Raw genomic sequence first — 17,842 nt, forward strand, 5'->3', positions numbered from 1 at the left:
TGTAGCGGCGATCGCGGGGTTAACAACCCGCCGGCGCTTCCGATTGGCCGGCGGGTTGACGTCGCGGGTGGGCGGAGCCTATTGCCGGTGGATGCGCGCGCATCCCAGCGCGCGATCCCCGGCCAGAGAGTGCCCCAGGACCTGACGCCAATCTGCGTTACGTGGTCCTGGGGCTGCCACTTTGCCGCCGCCAATATGAAGTAGGCGGTCGGCAAGTGGTTAACTAAAGGACCAAGGTGATTGAAATCCACGCCCTGTTTTGGTGGTTACCTGGCTGGCAGGGCGTAGATTTTAATCACCGCTGCTGCGCGCATCTGCTGTTTTCGTCGCTCCCGACGATCCCGCCGCGTCTTGTCTCTTGCTCTGCCTATCTATTTCATTGGCTCCTGGCCGTGTCTATCAATGAAAGCCTATAAGAGTTGCCTACATTGATAGACATGACCAGGAGCCAATGAAAGCGGCTCCTGACCGGCTCACATGACTCTGCGATCATAGAGACGGCAGAGTGGATGTACTGAGGGTCCCGGCGTGTGGCGGTGACGGCGGGTATATGCGGCAATTCGTCGGGATTCCATTGTTATTGTACCAGCGGTCTCTGAGCAGAGACCGCTGGTACTTAAGTGGTTTATGCTTATACCTTTGGTTATAGGGGTAAAGTTATCTAAAGCCAAATGTACACTACCTATTGATACTTGCTGTTCTTGGCGTCTGAAGATCTCATGTTGTACTTTTCTATTGTCTCAATAAACTTATTTTACTGTTAAAAAAAATTCCACAGCTGTTGCCTCACCTCTGCAATTATTTTTATGAAGCTACATGTTTGGCATCACTTAGAATTGGTTGATAAGGGTATTGAGCATACATGTGAAACTTTGGCCCACGGAGCCATCAAATTTGTCCCACAAGTCGTTTCACCACTTTGCATTGTTTGGTCTACCTGGGAAGCCATATGGGGGAGGGAGGGGGAAAGGACTAGACACCAGGGAACTGTTTAGGAATGTGAGGTAGGACCACTAGACTCGGAAACTGTATGGAGGAGGGGGGGGGGGGGGGTAGGACCACTAGACACCAGGGAACTGTATAGGAATGGGAGGGAGGACCACTAGACACAAGCGAACTCTATACAGGAGGGATGGAGGACCACTAGACACCAGGGGACTGTATAGGGGTGGGTGGGAGGACCACTAGACACCAGGGAACTGTATAGGGGAGGGAGGGGGAGCACTAGACACCAAGGAACTGTAGAAGGGAGGGGGCCACTATACACCAGGAAACTGTTTAGGAATGTGAGGGAGGACCACTAAACACGATGGGATTGTATAGGGGAGGGAGGGAGGACCACTAGACACCATGGAGCTGCTGTGTTCTCCCCAGGCTTTTTTAGCCAGGTGCTCCACCTGGCTAGTTTTGGTGACCACCGGCTGTCATCAGCTCACCTTCTCCTCTGCTGTAAGCAGAATTGTGCAGTAAAACGCCAGCCCTGCATTCTCTCATCTCGCCCCACCCGGTTACTTTATCATGCCACCCGGCTGGAAAAAAATTCTGGGGAGAACACTGAGCTGTATAGGAGATGGAGGGAGGACCACTAAACACCGGACTACTTTATACTTTATAGGTGAGGGAGGACCACTAAGCTTCAGTGTACTGTATAGAGGTGGGGAGAGGTATTAGACACCAGAGAACGTTATAAGGGAGGGAGGAGGGCAGTAGACATTGCCGTTGGCCCGCAACTTGATCCCAGTGTTCAGTTTTAGCCCACTTTGTATTTGACACCCCTGGTATAGAGGATCTTCCCACAAAAGGTAATTTAAACTATAGGCATTCCCTGATTAAAGTGGACCCAACTTAAAAAAACAAGATTTCAGAAATAAAATCTATTTTCTAAATTATAATAATAAATAGCAGCCTTTTTTCAGCTGCATGACGACAAATATAAAATATTTTACATTTATTGGAAAAACCCCTCCCTTCCTTTCATATTGCCGGGAAATAATCCGGCAAACTGGTGGAGTAGAGTGGGAAGGGTCTATGGGATCCAGAGCTTTCCCCTCCATATGTGACGTAAGCATCAAACTATTGTTTTTTGGGGTCGCTTCAAAGGACATCCGAAGTGCAAATAACCTAATGAAACAAACAATTGTATCTATCCTCCTCCTCCTAAAAATGACTTAAGATATTCATTGTATTTTATATTTAAATTTTTAAGTTTGTATTGTTTTATTGTTTTTGCTTAACCACTTGCCGACCGCCCACAGCCATCGGCGGCGGCGGGCGTGGTTATGCGGTGATCGCGTCATGCGTGACGCGATCAGCCGCCGGTGATAGGCTCCACCCCCCTTGCACAGTAACTTGCCGGCCGTTCGGAAGCGTCGGCGGGTTACTAGCTGCCCGATCACCGCATACAAAGTGTATATTACGCTTTGTAATGTATACAAAGAGCATTAAACAGGCTGCCTCCTGCCCTGGTGGATCAAGGGACCACCAGGGTAGGCTGCAGCCACAAAGGTAAGCACCCAAGCACACTGATCTGCCACCCCCAGCACCCCTCAGACCCCCCCTGCCCACCCCTCAGACCCCTGTTTACACCCAATCACCCCCCTAATCACCCATCAATCACTCCCTATCACTATCCGTCAGCACTATTTTTTTGATTAGGTCCTAGACTGCCCCCTGGGGGCTCCTGATCACCACACACACAAACACACACACACACACTGTACTGTATACATCTATCCTCCCCTGTAATCACCCATCAATCACCACCTGTCACTGCCACCCATCAGATCAGACCCTAACCTGCCTCTTACGGGCATCTGATCACCCACACCATCAGATCGCCCGCAGACCCACCCTCAAATCACCTCCAAAGTGCATTGTTTACATCTGTTCTGCCATTTAATCACCCACTGATCACCCAATCAATCACCCATCAATCACCCCCTGTCACTGCTACCCATCAGATCAGACCCTTATCTACCCCCTAGGGCAGTGTTTCTCAACATTTTATTGGTATGTACCCCTTTTAAAACCCTGTACTCACCAAGTACCCCCTAGCATGGTAAACATTATCACACGTACCCCTTGACAAATATATATTTAATCGTAGTACATTATAATTGGTTCTAAACCATTTCCAAGCATTTACTATTGCTTTTAATTAGCTAAAATACTAATTTGGTGCTGTTAAAAATAAGATTTATCATTTTCTAAAACTCTAAATTTGTTATTTTTGGTTAAGTATAATCAAGCCCGAGTACCCCCTAGAACCCTCAGAAGTACCCCCTGGCGTACGCATACCACACGTTGAGAACCTATGCCCTAGGGCACCCTCAGAACACCCTTAGACCCCCCCAGACCTCCCCCCCCCCCCCCCCCCCGTGTACTGTATACATCTATCCTGCCCTGTAATCACCCGTCAATCACCCTGTCACTGCCACCCATCAGATCAGACCCTAACATGCCTCTTACGGGCATCTGATCACCCACACCATCAGATCACCTCCAAAGTGCTTACATCTGTTCTGCCATCTAATCACCCACTGATCACCCATCAATCACCCCCTGTCACCGCTACCCATTAGATCAGACCCCTATCTGCCCCTAGGGCACTCAATAACCCGCCCACACCCTCAGAACGCCCTCAGACCCCAGCCCTGATCACTTCGCCAGTGCATTGCTTGCATCTCTTCCCCCCTCTAATCTGCGGGCTTCTGATCACCCAGCCAAACCCTCACCCGCCCCACCGCAGTGACAGAATTTTTTTTTTCTGATCACTGCTGGTCTCTACGACTTAATTGTGGCTGAGACCAACCGTTATGCCACACAATGCGCAACCGCCAATCCCAGAAGCTACCATGCCCAGCCTTTTCGGTGGAAACCACTCCAAGTTTCTGAACGTCTTATTGGTCTACGCGGTCTTATTGGTCTACGCACCCAACACATCACATGCCCATGTTCTCTGCTGCCATGTCACGATTTGAGAACATCCTGCGCTTCCTGCACTTCAGTGCCAATACAACCTGTCATCTAAGAGGCCACCCTGCTTATGACCGGTTCCACAAAATTCGCCCCCTCATAGACCACCTGTCATCAAAATTTGCAGATGCTTATTATACCCCTGAACAGTCATTTTGAGGCATTTGGTTTCCAGACTACTCCTAACGGTTTTGGGCCCCTAAAATGCCAGGGCAGTATAGGAACCCCACAAGTGACCCCATTTTAGAAAAAAAGACACCCCAAGGTAAAATCAATAAATTGATTTTTATAGTTTTTTTCACAAAGTGTCATTTTCCACTAACTTGTGACAAAAAATAAAATCTTCTATGAACTCACAATACTCCTAACGGAATACCTTGGGGTGTCTAATCTAAAATGGGGTCACTTGTGAGGTTCCTATACTGCCCTGGCATTTTAGGGGCCCTAAACCGTGAAGAGTAGTCTAGAAACCAAATGCCTCAAAATGACCTGTGAATAGAACTAGGACCCCTTAGCGTACCTAGGCTGCAAAAAAGTGTCACACATGTGGTATCGCTGTACTCAGGAGAAGTAGTATAATGTGTCTTGGGGTGTATTTTTACACATACGCATGCTGGGTGGGAGAAATATCTCTATAAATGGACAATTGTGTGTATAAAAAAAAATAAATAAAAAAAAAAATAAAAAAAAATATTGTCATTTACAGAGATATTTCTCCCACCCAGCATGGGTATATGTAAAAATACACCGCAAAACACATTATACTACTCCGGAGTACGGCGATACCACAAGTGTGGAACTTTTTGCACCCTAAGTGCGCTAAGGGGCCCAAAGTCCAATGAGTACCTTTAGGATTTCACCGTCATTTTGAGACATTTGGTTTCAAGACTACGCCTCACTGTTTAGGGCCCTAAAATGCCAGGGCAGTATAGGAACCCCACAAGTGAGCCCATTTTTTTTGTCACAAGTTAGCGGAAATTGACACTTTGTGAAAAAAAAAAAAAAACAATTTCCGCTAACTTGTGACTAAAAAATAAAATCTTCTATGAACTCGTCATACACCTAACGGAATACCTTATGATGTTGTCTTTCTAAAATGGGATCACTTGTGGGGTTCCTCAACTGCCCTGGCATTTTAGGGGCCCTAAACCGTGAGGCGTAGTCTTGAAACCAAATGTCTCAAAATGACCTGTGAAATCCTAAAGGTACTCATTGGACTTTGGGCCCCTTAACTGCACTAAGGGGCCAAAAGTCTAATGAGCACCTGTAGGCTTTAGAGGGGTGCTTACAATTTAGCACCCCCCAAATGCCAGGACAGTAAACACACCCCACAAATGACCCCATTTTGGAAAGTAGACACTTCAAGGTATTCAGAGAGGGGCATGGTGAGTCCGTGGCAGATTTCTTTTTTTTTGTCACAAGTTAGCAGAAATGGAAAAACGTTTTTTTTTTTTTGTCTCAAAGTGTCATTTGCCGCTAACTTGTGACAAAAAATAAAATCTATGAACTCACCATGCCTTCTCAGTGAATACTTTGGGATGTCTGCTTTCCAAAATGGGGTCATTTGGGGGGTATTTATACTATCCTGGAATTTTAGCACCTCATGAAACATGACAGGGGGTCAGAAAAGTCAGAGATGCTTAAAAATGGGAAAATTCACTTTTTGCACCATAGTTTGTAAACGCTATAACTTTTACCCAAACCAATAAATATACACTGATTTTTTTTTTTTTAATCAAAGACATGTAGCACAATACATTTGGACAAAAATGTATACAGAAATTTTACTTTATTTGACAAATTTCAAACAAAAAAAAGTGACAAGAAAAGGAGGGAAAATTCATTTAGATAGTAGGTTGTATGACCAAGCAATAAACCGCAGTTTAAGCTGCAGTGGTCTGAATGGAAAAAAGGGCTCTGGTCCTTAACCTCCTTAGCGGTATGGACGAGTTGTTACGTTGAGCTGGGCCGATTTACATAATTTTTTTTTTTTTTAAAAACAAGTAGCAAGCACTTTGTATAATATCACCGCCACTCTCCACCGATGCGCCGCTACCCGCCGCGTAAGGGCCCCCTCCCGAGACCCCTGCGCAGCCTGGCCAATCAGTGCCAGGCAGCACTGAGGGGTGGATCGGGACTCCGGATGACGTCATCACGATCGTCGCCATGGCGACGGGGGAAGCCCTAAAGGAAATCCTGTTCAAGAACGGGATTTCCTTATAGCTAACAGCGCCGGCGGCGATCGGAGGGGTGGGAGGGATGCGGAAGGGAGGGGGGCATCATGTAGCTAGCGCTAGGCTAGCTACATGATTGAAAAAAAAAAATATTTAAAAAAAATAGCGCTGCGCTGCCCCCTGGCGATCTTAATAGAACGCCAGGGAGGTTAAGGGTCGAAAAGACTGTGGTCCTCAAGTGGTTAATGACACATTCATTGAAGCATGCCAGCTAAAATCTATGACCTATTGACCAATTTTATCTCTTTCCTGCTTTAGAAGCCATTTTCTGCTAGGAAAGTGTTTTATAGTTGTAATTTCTTATCAGTGAAGGTCACTCTGTAGTCTGACCCAGTCCTGACTCACACAGGAACTGCCACTTGCATACCTGATTAACTCTTTCAGGCAGAGAAAGAAAAAAAGGAACACAGCCTAGTTATTTGTGTGCTAGGCACTGTACATACACAGGTCTATCTCATTATGTCACCTCAGGTAATCTTTCAAGGTTACATTAAAGATTGTAAAGTGCAGAGAGATTTCTCTACACTTTATTTATTCATAAAGAGTTTGCACATTGTAAAATCTCTCCTTTCTGATTTACATTCTGAAAAGAAGGTATCCTGAATAATTTGCTGCATCCTGCGTCCACTTGCATCTGTGTGTGGTGCCAAACTGTGCAGGGCCGCACGGCGTGCATGCAGGGCACTTGGGGCCGCAGGTGCAACACTAACCTAGCGCCTGTTAAACAAATTGGCCTAATGCCTAGTACTGCTATATGTCACTACAGTGCCTAATTAAAAATGATCCCATAAAAGTGCTGTTGCCCCGAGTCTGATCCCTGTGCAATATTTCAAAATCTGCAATCAGATTGTTACGTTCAAATCACATCACTACTGGTCGTGAATTTCTCCTAAAAGAAACTTCTTTTAACGCATCAGCTGCCTTAGGGCCTTTCTATACGGATTTCAACTGCTGCAGGAAATTTAGGGATATTTCATCCCTTAGGCTGGTTTCACAGTGGGACGTTACAGGCGCACGTTAGAGCAGCCTGTAACGCACCCCACCGCACAGCAATGAAAAATCAATGGGCTGTTCACAGTGCCCACGTCGCGTTACTTAGTAATGCTGCGCCATAAGACAACGTACTGCATGCAGTACTTTCTAAGCGGCAGAGCCGTGTTAGACTGCTTGCACATGCTCAGTATTGCTGGGGAGGAGCGGAGAGCGGCCAGGCACATGGCTAATTAATATTCACTGCACTCAGTGACGTGCAGTCTTTACTTCCTGGAGCGGCCGCTCTGGGCGGCGATTGGCCGTGCGGGACCACGTGATGCCGCATGCGTCCAAGAGCACGTATCACGGCATCACGGACGCCAGAGTGAGCTGCACAACGCGGCTCACTCTAACGTCCGCATCAGAGAGCACCAGGCGTTGCGTTAGGGGCACGTTATGCAACCTTAACGTCCGATAAAACGCAACGTCCTGGTGTGAAACCAGCCTTAACCATAATGTGCAGCACTAACCATCTTAACCCTCCTGGCGGTTTGCAAAAAAATCGCCAGGGGGCAGCAAATCTTTTTTTTTAATTTTTTTTTTTTTTTTCATGTAGCGATCGGCGATCAGGAGATCCCGTTCAAAGAACGGGATCTCCTGGAGGGCTTCCCCCGTCGCCATGGCGACGGGGCGGGATGACGTCACCGACGTCGTGACGTCATAGGGGATTCCGATCCACCCCATAGAGCTGCCTGGCACTGATTGGCCAGGCAGCGCACGGGGTCTGGGGGGGGGGGGGGGGGGGGGGGCGGCTGCGGCGCGACGGATAGCGGCGGATCGGCGGGTAGCGGCGGCGATCGGGCACTGCACGCAGCTAGCAAAGTGCTAGCTGCGTGCAGGAAAAAAAAAATTATGCAAATCGGCCCAGCGGGGCCTGAGCGGTGCCTTCCGGCGGCATAGCCCGAGCTCAGCTCGGGCTTACCGCCAGGAAGGTTAAGCTGGCCACTAACGGTCCAATTTTTAGCTGAAAATCGTTTGAGCGATCAGAAATTCTGATCGGATTGGTTGTAAATAATCTCAGTTGATGGGCACAATCGATAGTGAACGATTATAAAAACAATCGTCCGATTGAATTTACGTCGAATCAAAATTTGGATTTTCTTGTTGGTCGTGATAGATAGGAAGCAATAATTGGTTAGTTGATGGTGTAGTGAACGATTTTTCGTTGGATCAGAATTTCTGATCGCTCTAATGATTTTTCGCTAGAAATTGGACTGTTAGTGGCCACCTTAAGGCCTCGTTCACATCTGATGAGCTGAAAAACGTATTAAAACCCGCGGTAAAAACCGCATGCGCTTTAGTGCGCGTTTGTGCGTTGTGCTGCGCTTCTTTAACCACTTCAGGATTCTGCGTACGCATAAGTACGCCCCTGAATCCTGAAGCGGTTTCCATGGAGCGGCCGTTCCATGTCAGTTCACAGAGGGTGTCTCCGTGAACACCCTGCGAGCCTCCAATCGCGGCTCGCAGGGTAAATGTAAACACGCGGGGAACATCTTCCCCGCTGTTTACATACATACGGCGCTGCTGCGCAGCAGCACCGTAAAGGAGATCGGCGATCCCCGGCCTCTGATTGGCCGGGGATCGCCGGCATCTGATAGGCTGAAGCCTATCTGAAGCGGCGCAGGACGTATTTCCGTCCTCCGCAGCCCATAATGAAAAGGGGAGGGAGGGAAGGAGGCAAAGGGAGGAATAGCGCTGCGGAGGGGGGTTTTGAGGAGCCCCCCCCCCCCCCGCTAGGCACAGCAGCGCGGCGGCGATCACACACCCCCAGCAGGACATCCCCCCCCAGTGGGGAAAAAGGGGGGGGTGGGAGTCTGATCGCCCTGCTTGATTTCTGATCTGTGCTGCAGGCTGAAGAGCCCCCGCAGCACAGATCAGCCAAACCACCCGAAATCCGGAAGTGGTTAAAGCAAGTTTTGCTTACTGTAGCAGCAGCAGTTGTCAATAAAACTTTGATGGAGTATGTAAATGTATTTTTTTTCTCCAATTAGGGGTAAAAACCGCATGTGCTTCTATGCGCTAAAAAAGCGCACCCATTCACTTGCATTGATGTGCGCTTTACAGCTCAGCGCACAGAAATGCATGCAACCCTACGTTTTCGTAACGCTGCTCAGCGCAGCGCATAGATGTGAACCAGCTTCATTTAGTTACATGGAAAAATCAATACCTTGCTGTACACACAGGGCAGTGCGCTGTGGAAAGCGCACAGAAACGTCCCTGATGTGAACGAGGCCCAACTCTGGCAGGCACCCGTGGGAACTCACAGACCTTTAGACCATGAGTTACAGAGCATGGTAAAAAGGACTAACCTGTACAGAGCAAATGTATCATTGCTTGTGCTGAGAGCAGAATTATCTTGTTTAGACGTTACCCAAGCAGCATCTACTCACAGTTACAAGATTCACTTACCAACATCCATCCACGCAGGGGGGACTATCCGACATTTCTGCCTCTGCTTAAGATTGATGGCCATCCATAGAGGAACTTGGACAGGCAAACCGGGATTGAAAGGACCCAAATCACCCTAGTAAACGGCAAAAAAAAAAAAAAGCCACATTAATGTTGATATACAGCGCAACCGACAGTCCCTCCTCCCATCGGAATAATCTACTCAGTCCAAGTGAATGCAACGGGCAGTGACAGACCTGTCTGTCATTTTTTATAAGGCCTGGGACCCACTAAGCAGGCATTTGAAGAGCTTGCCAATCATTAAAGTGCTACATGAGTGGATTCCTATGCCGGTGGTCCCGCTAGCAGCGTTTTGGGAGCTAAAGTAGCCAAATCACGATAGTTCCAGGAACTGCGTCTTGTGTGCCTCCTTCCACCCTCCATTCTTGGTTGCTTTCACCTTGTACCTGAGGACCCTCTATCCTGGATCATGTAAAGTATATCCATCATCTGGTTACATTGCCACATCTTGCACTTTATATAGGATTTATATCCCCATGGTTATGGGCTTTGAGCATACACACAGTGCATAGATTAATATTGTTGTGGTGGTGTTCATGTTCTCAAGGCATGTTTTAAATGGTTTGAATGTATGTTACAGCATTTAATAAACTTTTGTATTGATTTATAAATGGTGCAGCCGCATATTTGTCAGGATTTCTATTTCTTCTACACATTGAGTTCCGGGAATTGCGGTAAAACTGCAGCACTCCCATGATTCAGCGAACCACCTGTAGTGGGTCACAGGCTCGGAGCGATTTTGGGTAGCTGAAGTCGGAGGTTTCATAAACTGAGGAGTCAGATGCTTTTCGTACAAACTCCATAGCCCTGCCCAGGCCTTAGGTGTGTTTTTCAGTAGTGGTTTATACAAAGATAAAAACTTGTAAAAACACCTGAATATTTGTCATCAATGTTCTTTCCTTCCTTATTGACCTAAAGGGGTTGCTTTAGATTAACAAATTATGTAGCATTCTACTAAAGCATTGATCTGCAAACTTGACTCTCCAGCTGTTAGGGAACTACAAGCCCCACAATGCATTTCCTTTATGAATCATAACTGTGGCTGTCAGACTCCTGCAATGCATTGTGCGACTTGTAGTTCCTTAACAGCTGGAGAGCCAAGTGTGAAGATCACTGTACTAAAGTATAACTCCAGGCATAAACTAAGATAGTGTTGCTTTCTGCATAGCCAGTCTGCAATCCAAAAGCCTGATCCTTGGATTCCTGCACAAATCCCTGTTCCCATTAGTCACAGGAAGGTGCAACCAAAATGGCCTGACCTAACACAGCAGACACATGACTAGATTTCTGTATATTGCACTGGGACAAGCTGCACAATATTATAGCCATCGGTGCCAAGCAGTGCATGTTAACAGGTCCTCCCAGCAGTGTGAACAGGTCCTCCCAGCAGTGCTGCAGCAGTGAACTGCACTCACGCACCACCTACCCAATTCACAAAGTGAAGCCATGCCACACACTACCACAAGTAATGGCAGTAACACAAATGGAGTCATAGAGCATTACTGCATTCAGTAAAGCAGAAAACAGCTGATTTTGCCAAACATTTTGTCGAATGACAATTCACTAGTTGTTAGAGCATGAAAATCAGAAATTACCGACTAGTGAGTTTCCAAGATTACCAAGTTGTGCAGAGAATACCCCAATAAATATAAATTCCCAAAGATTACAGCATTTGGTAAGACAAGTGAGATGTTCAGCTGTCTGTAACTAACAATCAGCTATTCTGTAAAATGAAAAGGCAAAAGGAGGCACCCCATCCTACTCCTCATTCCATTAGTACCAATGTACTGCCGGGCGGGAAAGCAGAAAGTAAACAAAACACAGATGCAAGAGCAGGGCACATTCATAGGAGGTTTCCCTGTAACCCTTTAGCTGTGCACATCTATAGCCTGATACAGAGAATCAGAGAGACTAGAGGAAGCATGCAGCTATAAAGGGATTACTCTTGTACGCTGTCATAGCTCAGAAGCAGAAACTTGCAAAGGAACGGCTCATGTTTTAAAGGTGGCCAAATACCATACACGTTTTTAAATTTCTTTTCAATTCAAGGATTACAATCAATTTTTCTGATTGATTGAAACATTAAAAAGCTAACCAATGTGCCACGCACACACCAATTATTGAGAACTCTTAATTGCTTGGGTGTATATATTAACCACTTTGTCCTCCTTGACGTAGTTCTACGTCAAGGAGGACATGTGCGCTCCCGCGGCCGATCGCGCGCGTGCATGTGCGCTTCCGGCCCACGGTTCGTTAGCCCAGGAATAAATGAATCGGACTATGGTGCCCAATCACTGATTCCTTTCCCCCGCAGAAAAAGCGTACGCTTAGAGTGACGTCATGTAAACAAACTCAAGGTTGCTATCGTGTGGCCAAAAAGTAAAACTACAATAAAAAAAATTAAAAAAAAAAAAAAAAAAAGTAAAAAAAATAAATAAAAACACACATATATTTACCCCAAACAAATACTATTTACATCCCACCCTCCCAAAAATACCCACAAAAAATGTTTAATAAAAAAAAAAAAAAAAATTTACCTAAGGGTCTAAACATTTTAAATATCTATGTAAAGATGAAATACCGTATATACTTGCATACAAGCCGAATTTTTGACCCCCAAAAAGGGGGCCAAAAGTTGGGGGGTCGGCTTGTACGCGAGTCATGTTGGTCAGCGGGTCCCCCGCTCCCCCCACAGACGCCGCCGCTGCTATTACCTGCCCGCATCTTCTATTCCCCTCTCCGTACTTGTAAACATTCACAGCAGCGCGCCCGGCGCTGCTACTGTGACGAGGCAGGAAAGAGTGCGGCTTCCTGTTACTATGGGAACCGCTCTTTCCTGGCTCGCCGCTCGTCACAGTGTCAGCGCCCTTGCGCGCTGCTGTGAATGTTAACAAGCACGGAGAGGGGAATAGAAGATGCAGGCAGGTAATAGCAGCGGCCCCGGGGGGAGCAGGGGACCCACGGACCAGCTAGCTATACTGAGCACTTTACTAGCTAAACTGGGGCACTATACTAGCTAAACTGGGGCACTTTACTAGCTAAACTGGGGCACTTTACTAGCTAAACTGGGGCACTATACTAGCTAAACTGGGGCACTTTACTAGCTAAACTGGGGCACTTTACTAGCTAAACTGGGGCACTTTACTAGCTAAACTGGGGCACTTTACTAGCTAAACTGGGGCACTTTACTAGCTAAACTGGGGCACTTTACTAGCTAAACTGGGGCACTTTACTAGCTAAACTGGGGCACTTTACTAGCTAAACTGGGGCACTTTACTAGCTAAACTGGGGCACTTTACTAGCTAAACTGGGGCACTTTACTAGCTAAACTGGGGCACTTTACTAGCTAAACTGGGGCACTATACTAGCGGAAAAAAACAAGATATAGATCAGTTCATTGCGATAAGTAGTGATAAAGTTATAGGCTAATGAATGGGAGGTGAACATTGCTCGGATGCATAAAGTGAAAACGACCGAGGGTTTAAGTGGTTGATAAAATTGACAATCTACCTTACACCATTCAATTTTCATAAAAATTGCTCAGTAAAAAAATCCACAACTCCCAATCAACTTATCGAATATAAACCGGAAATCCGATCGGATTTATTGCTCGTAAAAAATAAATAAATCACGAAATATTTCCGGACAACCGTTTGTTTTTATTGAATTACCGTAAAGACCACTTTACTTACGGTAAAGTCTTTTCCAGTAGTCATGAGGACAGCACCCCTGGATGAGACTTGTCTCCCTCCCCACTGTGGACAGGAAACTGTTAAAAGAAGAATTTGCATAAGCAATAGGCAGCCACATATAAGATACTACACCTGCCACAGTACCTCAGTTAATAAAAAGATGACACGGACATTTAATGATGCTTACACAAACTTATTTCTCTTTCCTACCCAAATAAGGGCGGGTTGCAGGGGTGCTGTCCTCATGACTACTGGAAAAGACTTTACCGTAAGTAAAGTGGTCTTTCCCAGAACGTCATTTCGGACAGCACCCCTGGATGAGACGATATACAAGAGTTAAAACCTTAGGGTGGGACCACAGCTTGCAAAACTTTCCTTCTGAAGGATAAACCTGCAGAGACAGATACATTAAGGCAATAGTGCTTTACAAACGTATTGTGACTTGACCAGGTCGCAGCTCTGCAAATCTGATCTATAGAGGCCCCTGCCCTCTCTGCCCAAGAAGTCGAAATTCCTCTTGTGAAATGAGCCATGATAGAATTGAATTGCTCCCCCTGTGTCTGATATGCTAATGAAATAGCCCAAACAAATGTATACCGTAATCTGTGTAGGATTTAATTAAGGAAGATTTCTCCCAATTAATGATCCAACCTAGATCTTGTAGTAAGACTACTGTCGTAACAATCTGATCTCTTACCGAATTGGGAGATGTCCCCCAAAACAGAAAATCAAGGTAACCCAAAATGTTAACCTTTCTCTGTCTAAGTGTAGCCAGAACCCCAGACATTACCTTCATAAACAACCCTGGAGCTGAGGATAATCCGAAGGGCAAAGCATTAAACTGATACATTCTTACCTCTTCCTCCATCTGGATGGCAAACCTTAAGTATTATTGAGAAGACAGATGTATCGGTAATTGAAGATACGCATCTTTTCAGTCTAGAAAGGCTAGGAAATCGTCCTTCTGTAAGAGATGAATAATAGATCAAATCCATCCTGAATTTTCTGTATTTTACCTTCTGGTTTAGACTCTTTAAATTTAGTATGAACTGATAATTTCCCTGTAGCTCCTTTACTAGAAAAAACACAGGGCAATAGAATCCCTGTCCTCTGACATTTCGGTACTTCTCGAATTACCCTTTTTTTTTCTAAACAGGGAAAGGACTTTCGATTGTAGGGCTGAAAACTTTATTTGGTCCTGCAAGCGGGGAGTAATGCAAAAGCTCTTAAAAGGAGGCTGGCTGAACTCTATTCTGTATCCCTCCAAAAAAAAAAACACCTTAAGGGCTCTTTCCCACTAAGACGTTGCGTTAGATGCGACGCTAAGTTCACATAACGTGCCCCCAACGCAACGCATGTGAGCTTTGAAGTTGGATGCTATTTAGAGCCACGTTATGCGTCTCCTGATGGGTCTGTGATGCGTACTTTTTGACGCATACTATCGGACGAAAACGGCGCATGCGGCAAAAGACTGGAGAGCACGTGATCGGAAAACTCCGCATCACGTGGTCCTGCCAGCCAATAAGCGGCCGCTCCAGGAAGTTAACACTGCAGTGCATATTAATTAGTCATGTGGCTGGCCACAACAGCGGACTCTCCCCTCCTCTCCTGCAAGAAAAAACAAAAAACACACATTATTGAGCATATGCAAACAGTCTAATGCGGCTAAAACCGTGTATAACGCACAGCATGATGCACTTTCTTTAAACGTCCAGCGTTAGAGTGTAACACAACGTGGGCACTGTGAACAGCCCATTGATTTGTCATTACTGTGAGCTGGGCTGCGTTACAAGCTGCTCTAACCTGCGCCCGTAACGTCCCACTGTGAAAGAAGCCTAAATAACCAATATTTTGTGCACTGTAGTTGCCATGTTTTGAAATTTGCAATTCTCCATCTCACTGGAATACTAGCGTCATTGCTTATCTGACTTCTTGGTAAAAGTGAAGTTGGACTTAGGGCCGGTTCACATTACAAACGCGGACGGCCACGCATGCGGAACGCAACGCGTACGAACGCACGCCATCCGTGTTTGCATGCGTTGCGTGGCTGATCCCATCACTGAAAAGTGAATGGGACAGCCGCGCGTTTTTGCTAAATCTGCGTGCAGCATGCGTTCCCGGACCGCACAGGTCCGGAACGCATGCAGTGTGAACATCAGACAGTGCACTCTGTGCACTGTCTGATGTCGTGCGTGTTGGCCTTCTGCACGCGTTTCCAAAACGCAGCTGGAAACGTGTGCAGTCTGAACAGGCCCTTAGGCTTCTGTGACTTCTAGAGAGCCCATCTCCTGCCCTTAGAGGACTAGGGATCTGACTTATTCTTAGAAGGAGGGACGAAAGGACCGTTTACTTTGAAAAGGTCCTTTCTTAAAGGAATACTATCGATACCCAAGTGTTCTAAAATGACAATGTACAAATAATGTCTAAGTTGCTGTGTAAACATTTTCCTACCTTTCATGTTAAATATCAGAGGCAAAAGCTGTAATTTACTGAGGGTAGGATTAGCTATATTGGGACAAATCAATTGCAGAAGGGGTGTCTACTTCAATGCACAGCCAGAGTTGCATATCGGACTACAGAAAGCAAATATCAAACAAACTCTGAAAGCAAAAAACAGTATGAAAAGCTGTAACAATTAGTTACATTTCCTCTGCTCTCTACAGACACTTCAGTCCGAAACAGGACACAGAAGCTGCAGCTGTTCTCTCTGTCACACACAGTTACACAGAGTTATCTGATCAAGTGTGAGGGGAATTTCCCCTTTCCTCATGGCTCAGAGTCAGTTTTGTCAGTAAAGTTTGAAAGCATTTTGATAACAGTAAACAAAGAGGTTGCTACTAAAATGTATACACCAGTACTTAGCAACACTTCCCAACAATTCCTGTGTCAATTGAAAATATGTGAATCGATAGAATTCCTTTAACAGGAATACTTTTTTTTTTTTTTTTTTTTTTTTAATGTGTGTCTGCCGTTCTGTTTAGAGGGTTGTCTAACTGACTCAAACAGCAGACCCCCTTCACAAGGTACACCACATAACTTGATTTTGAAGAATTGTCATCATTCCAAGTTTTTACCCATACACCTCTTCTGGCTGAATTAACTAATGCCGTAGTTCTGGCCATAAGTTTAACCGTATCATCTGAAGCGTCCACTAGATAATTGGAAGCATTCCAAACTTTAGGGAAATCATTCAAAATTTCCCAGAAATCCTCAAAAAAGTAGGTCAGTTTTGTTTGATACCCTTGAAAAATATGAATCTAATTTAGGCGGGGTTCCCCAAAACCCTGATCTTCAGGAGAAAAAACAACATTTAGATAATGATCTGGGCCAAAAAAAACTTTTCCTAGATTATCCCACTCCTTAATCCTAATCTTAAGAGTAGAATGGACTGGAATAAGGCGAGAATGAGGATCCGCCAAACTCTCATACATTTGATCCAAAGGTGTCAAAGATTTCTGCTCAGACTTAATACCTATTAGTAAGTCTTTCATTAATTCAGGAAAAAAACATTGCGGTTAGGGCTCTTTTCCACTATGAAATGCGATCGCAACCGCATTTGCGATCCCAATCGCACTTCAATTTCCACTATGCGATTGCGCTACTATACTTATAGTACAGCTCAATTGCATACAATGCAGGAGGATGACGATTGTGCTTTGTCCAAATCGCATCGCAATCAGATTGCACTAATGGAAATTGCTGCTGCAGTTTCCATTGGTTTAACGTACCTCGTGATCAGAATCAAATCGTAACTCGCAGAGTAATGAAAAAAAGGCCCTTAGTCAGTTTTACTCAAATCTTCCTCCTAGTTTGATACATTTTCTCTGTGCAGAGAGAGTTACTATAAAGGAGGCAGCCCCAGCATTCCTTTACATGTGCATTTTTGTTTAAATTGCCTCTCCTTGCCCTGAATCTGTCTAGTTCTTTTAAACAATCTATTTAATTGCTGCAGCTTAGAAGAACTTCAAGAATGTTACACATGCAGGCTTTCTAATGTGAAATTTATCTGAAAACAGGTACCCAAGGGGTTAAAAACACAGCCTGGGTATTCTGGGATGCAGTTTGTTCTGCTCTCACTGCAGCTGCCTGGGAGGTCTGTCTCTCCATTAGCTTGCCTGTTATGGCTGGCTTATCGCCTTCTCTAAACAGCCAGGGTTTCTCTGCTCACATTTGCCTGCTTTAATTTTTATGAATTAACCTTCAGTGACCTGTGTTGTGATAATCTCCGCACAAGTTGTTAATTTCCCGCACCTGCTCAGGAATTATAGATTTTCATGCGGACACAGGTTTTATGAATGCACACTTTACTAAATGGTGGGTAAAGTCAGCTGTTTTGAGCATTACCGCATGCAGGAATGCTCAATAAATAGAGGCCTATGTCTCTTGGAAGCAGGAGGCATAGTTAGAGGTGCAGACAACATAGGAGATGATGGATTAGCT

The 17,842-nt window shown here is 45.5% G+C and overlaps 1 protein-coding gene across 1 annotated transcript in view; it reads right to left on the bottom strand.

The window, feature by feature from the left end:
* Window positions 1-17,842, bottom strand: part of GINS2 (GINS complex subunit 2) — a 63,761-nt gene that overhangs the window by 20,701 nt on the left and 25,218 nt on the right. The window contains exon 2 of the mRNA XM_068259582.1: window positions 9,651-9,765. Within this exon, the coding sequence (XP_068115683.1) occupies window positions 9,651-9,765 (115 nt within the window). The remainder of the gene's footprint in view (window positions 1-9,650; window positions 9,766-17,842) is intronic.

Source organism: Hyperolius riggenbachi, chromosome 11 (genome assembly GCF_040937935.1).
Source record: "Hyperolius riggenbachi isolate aHypRig1 chromosome 11, aHypRig1.pri, whole genome shotgun sequence".
In the NCBI taxonomy this organism is placed as follows: Eukaryota; Metazoa; Chordata; class Amphibia; order Anura; family Hyperoliidae; genus Hyperolius; species Hyperolius riggenbachi.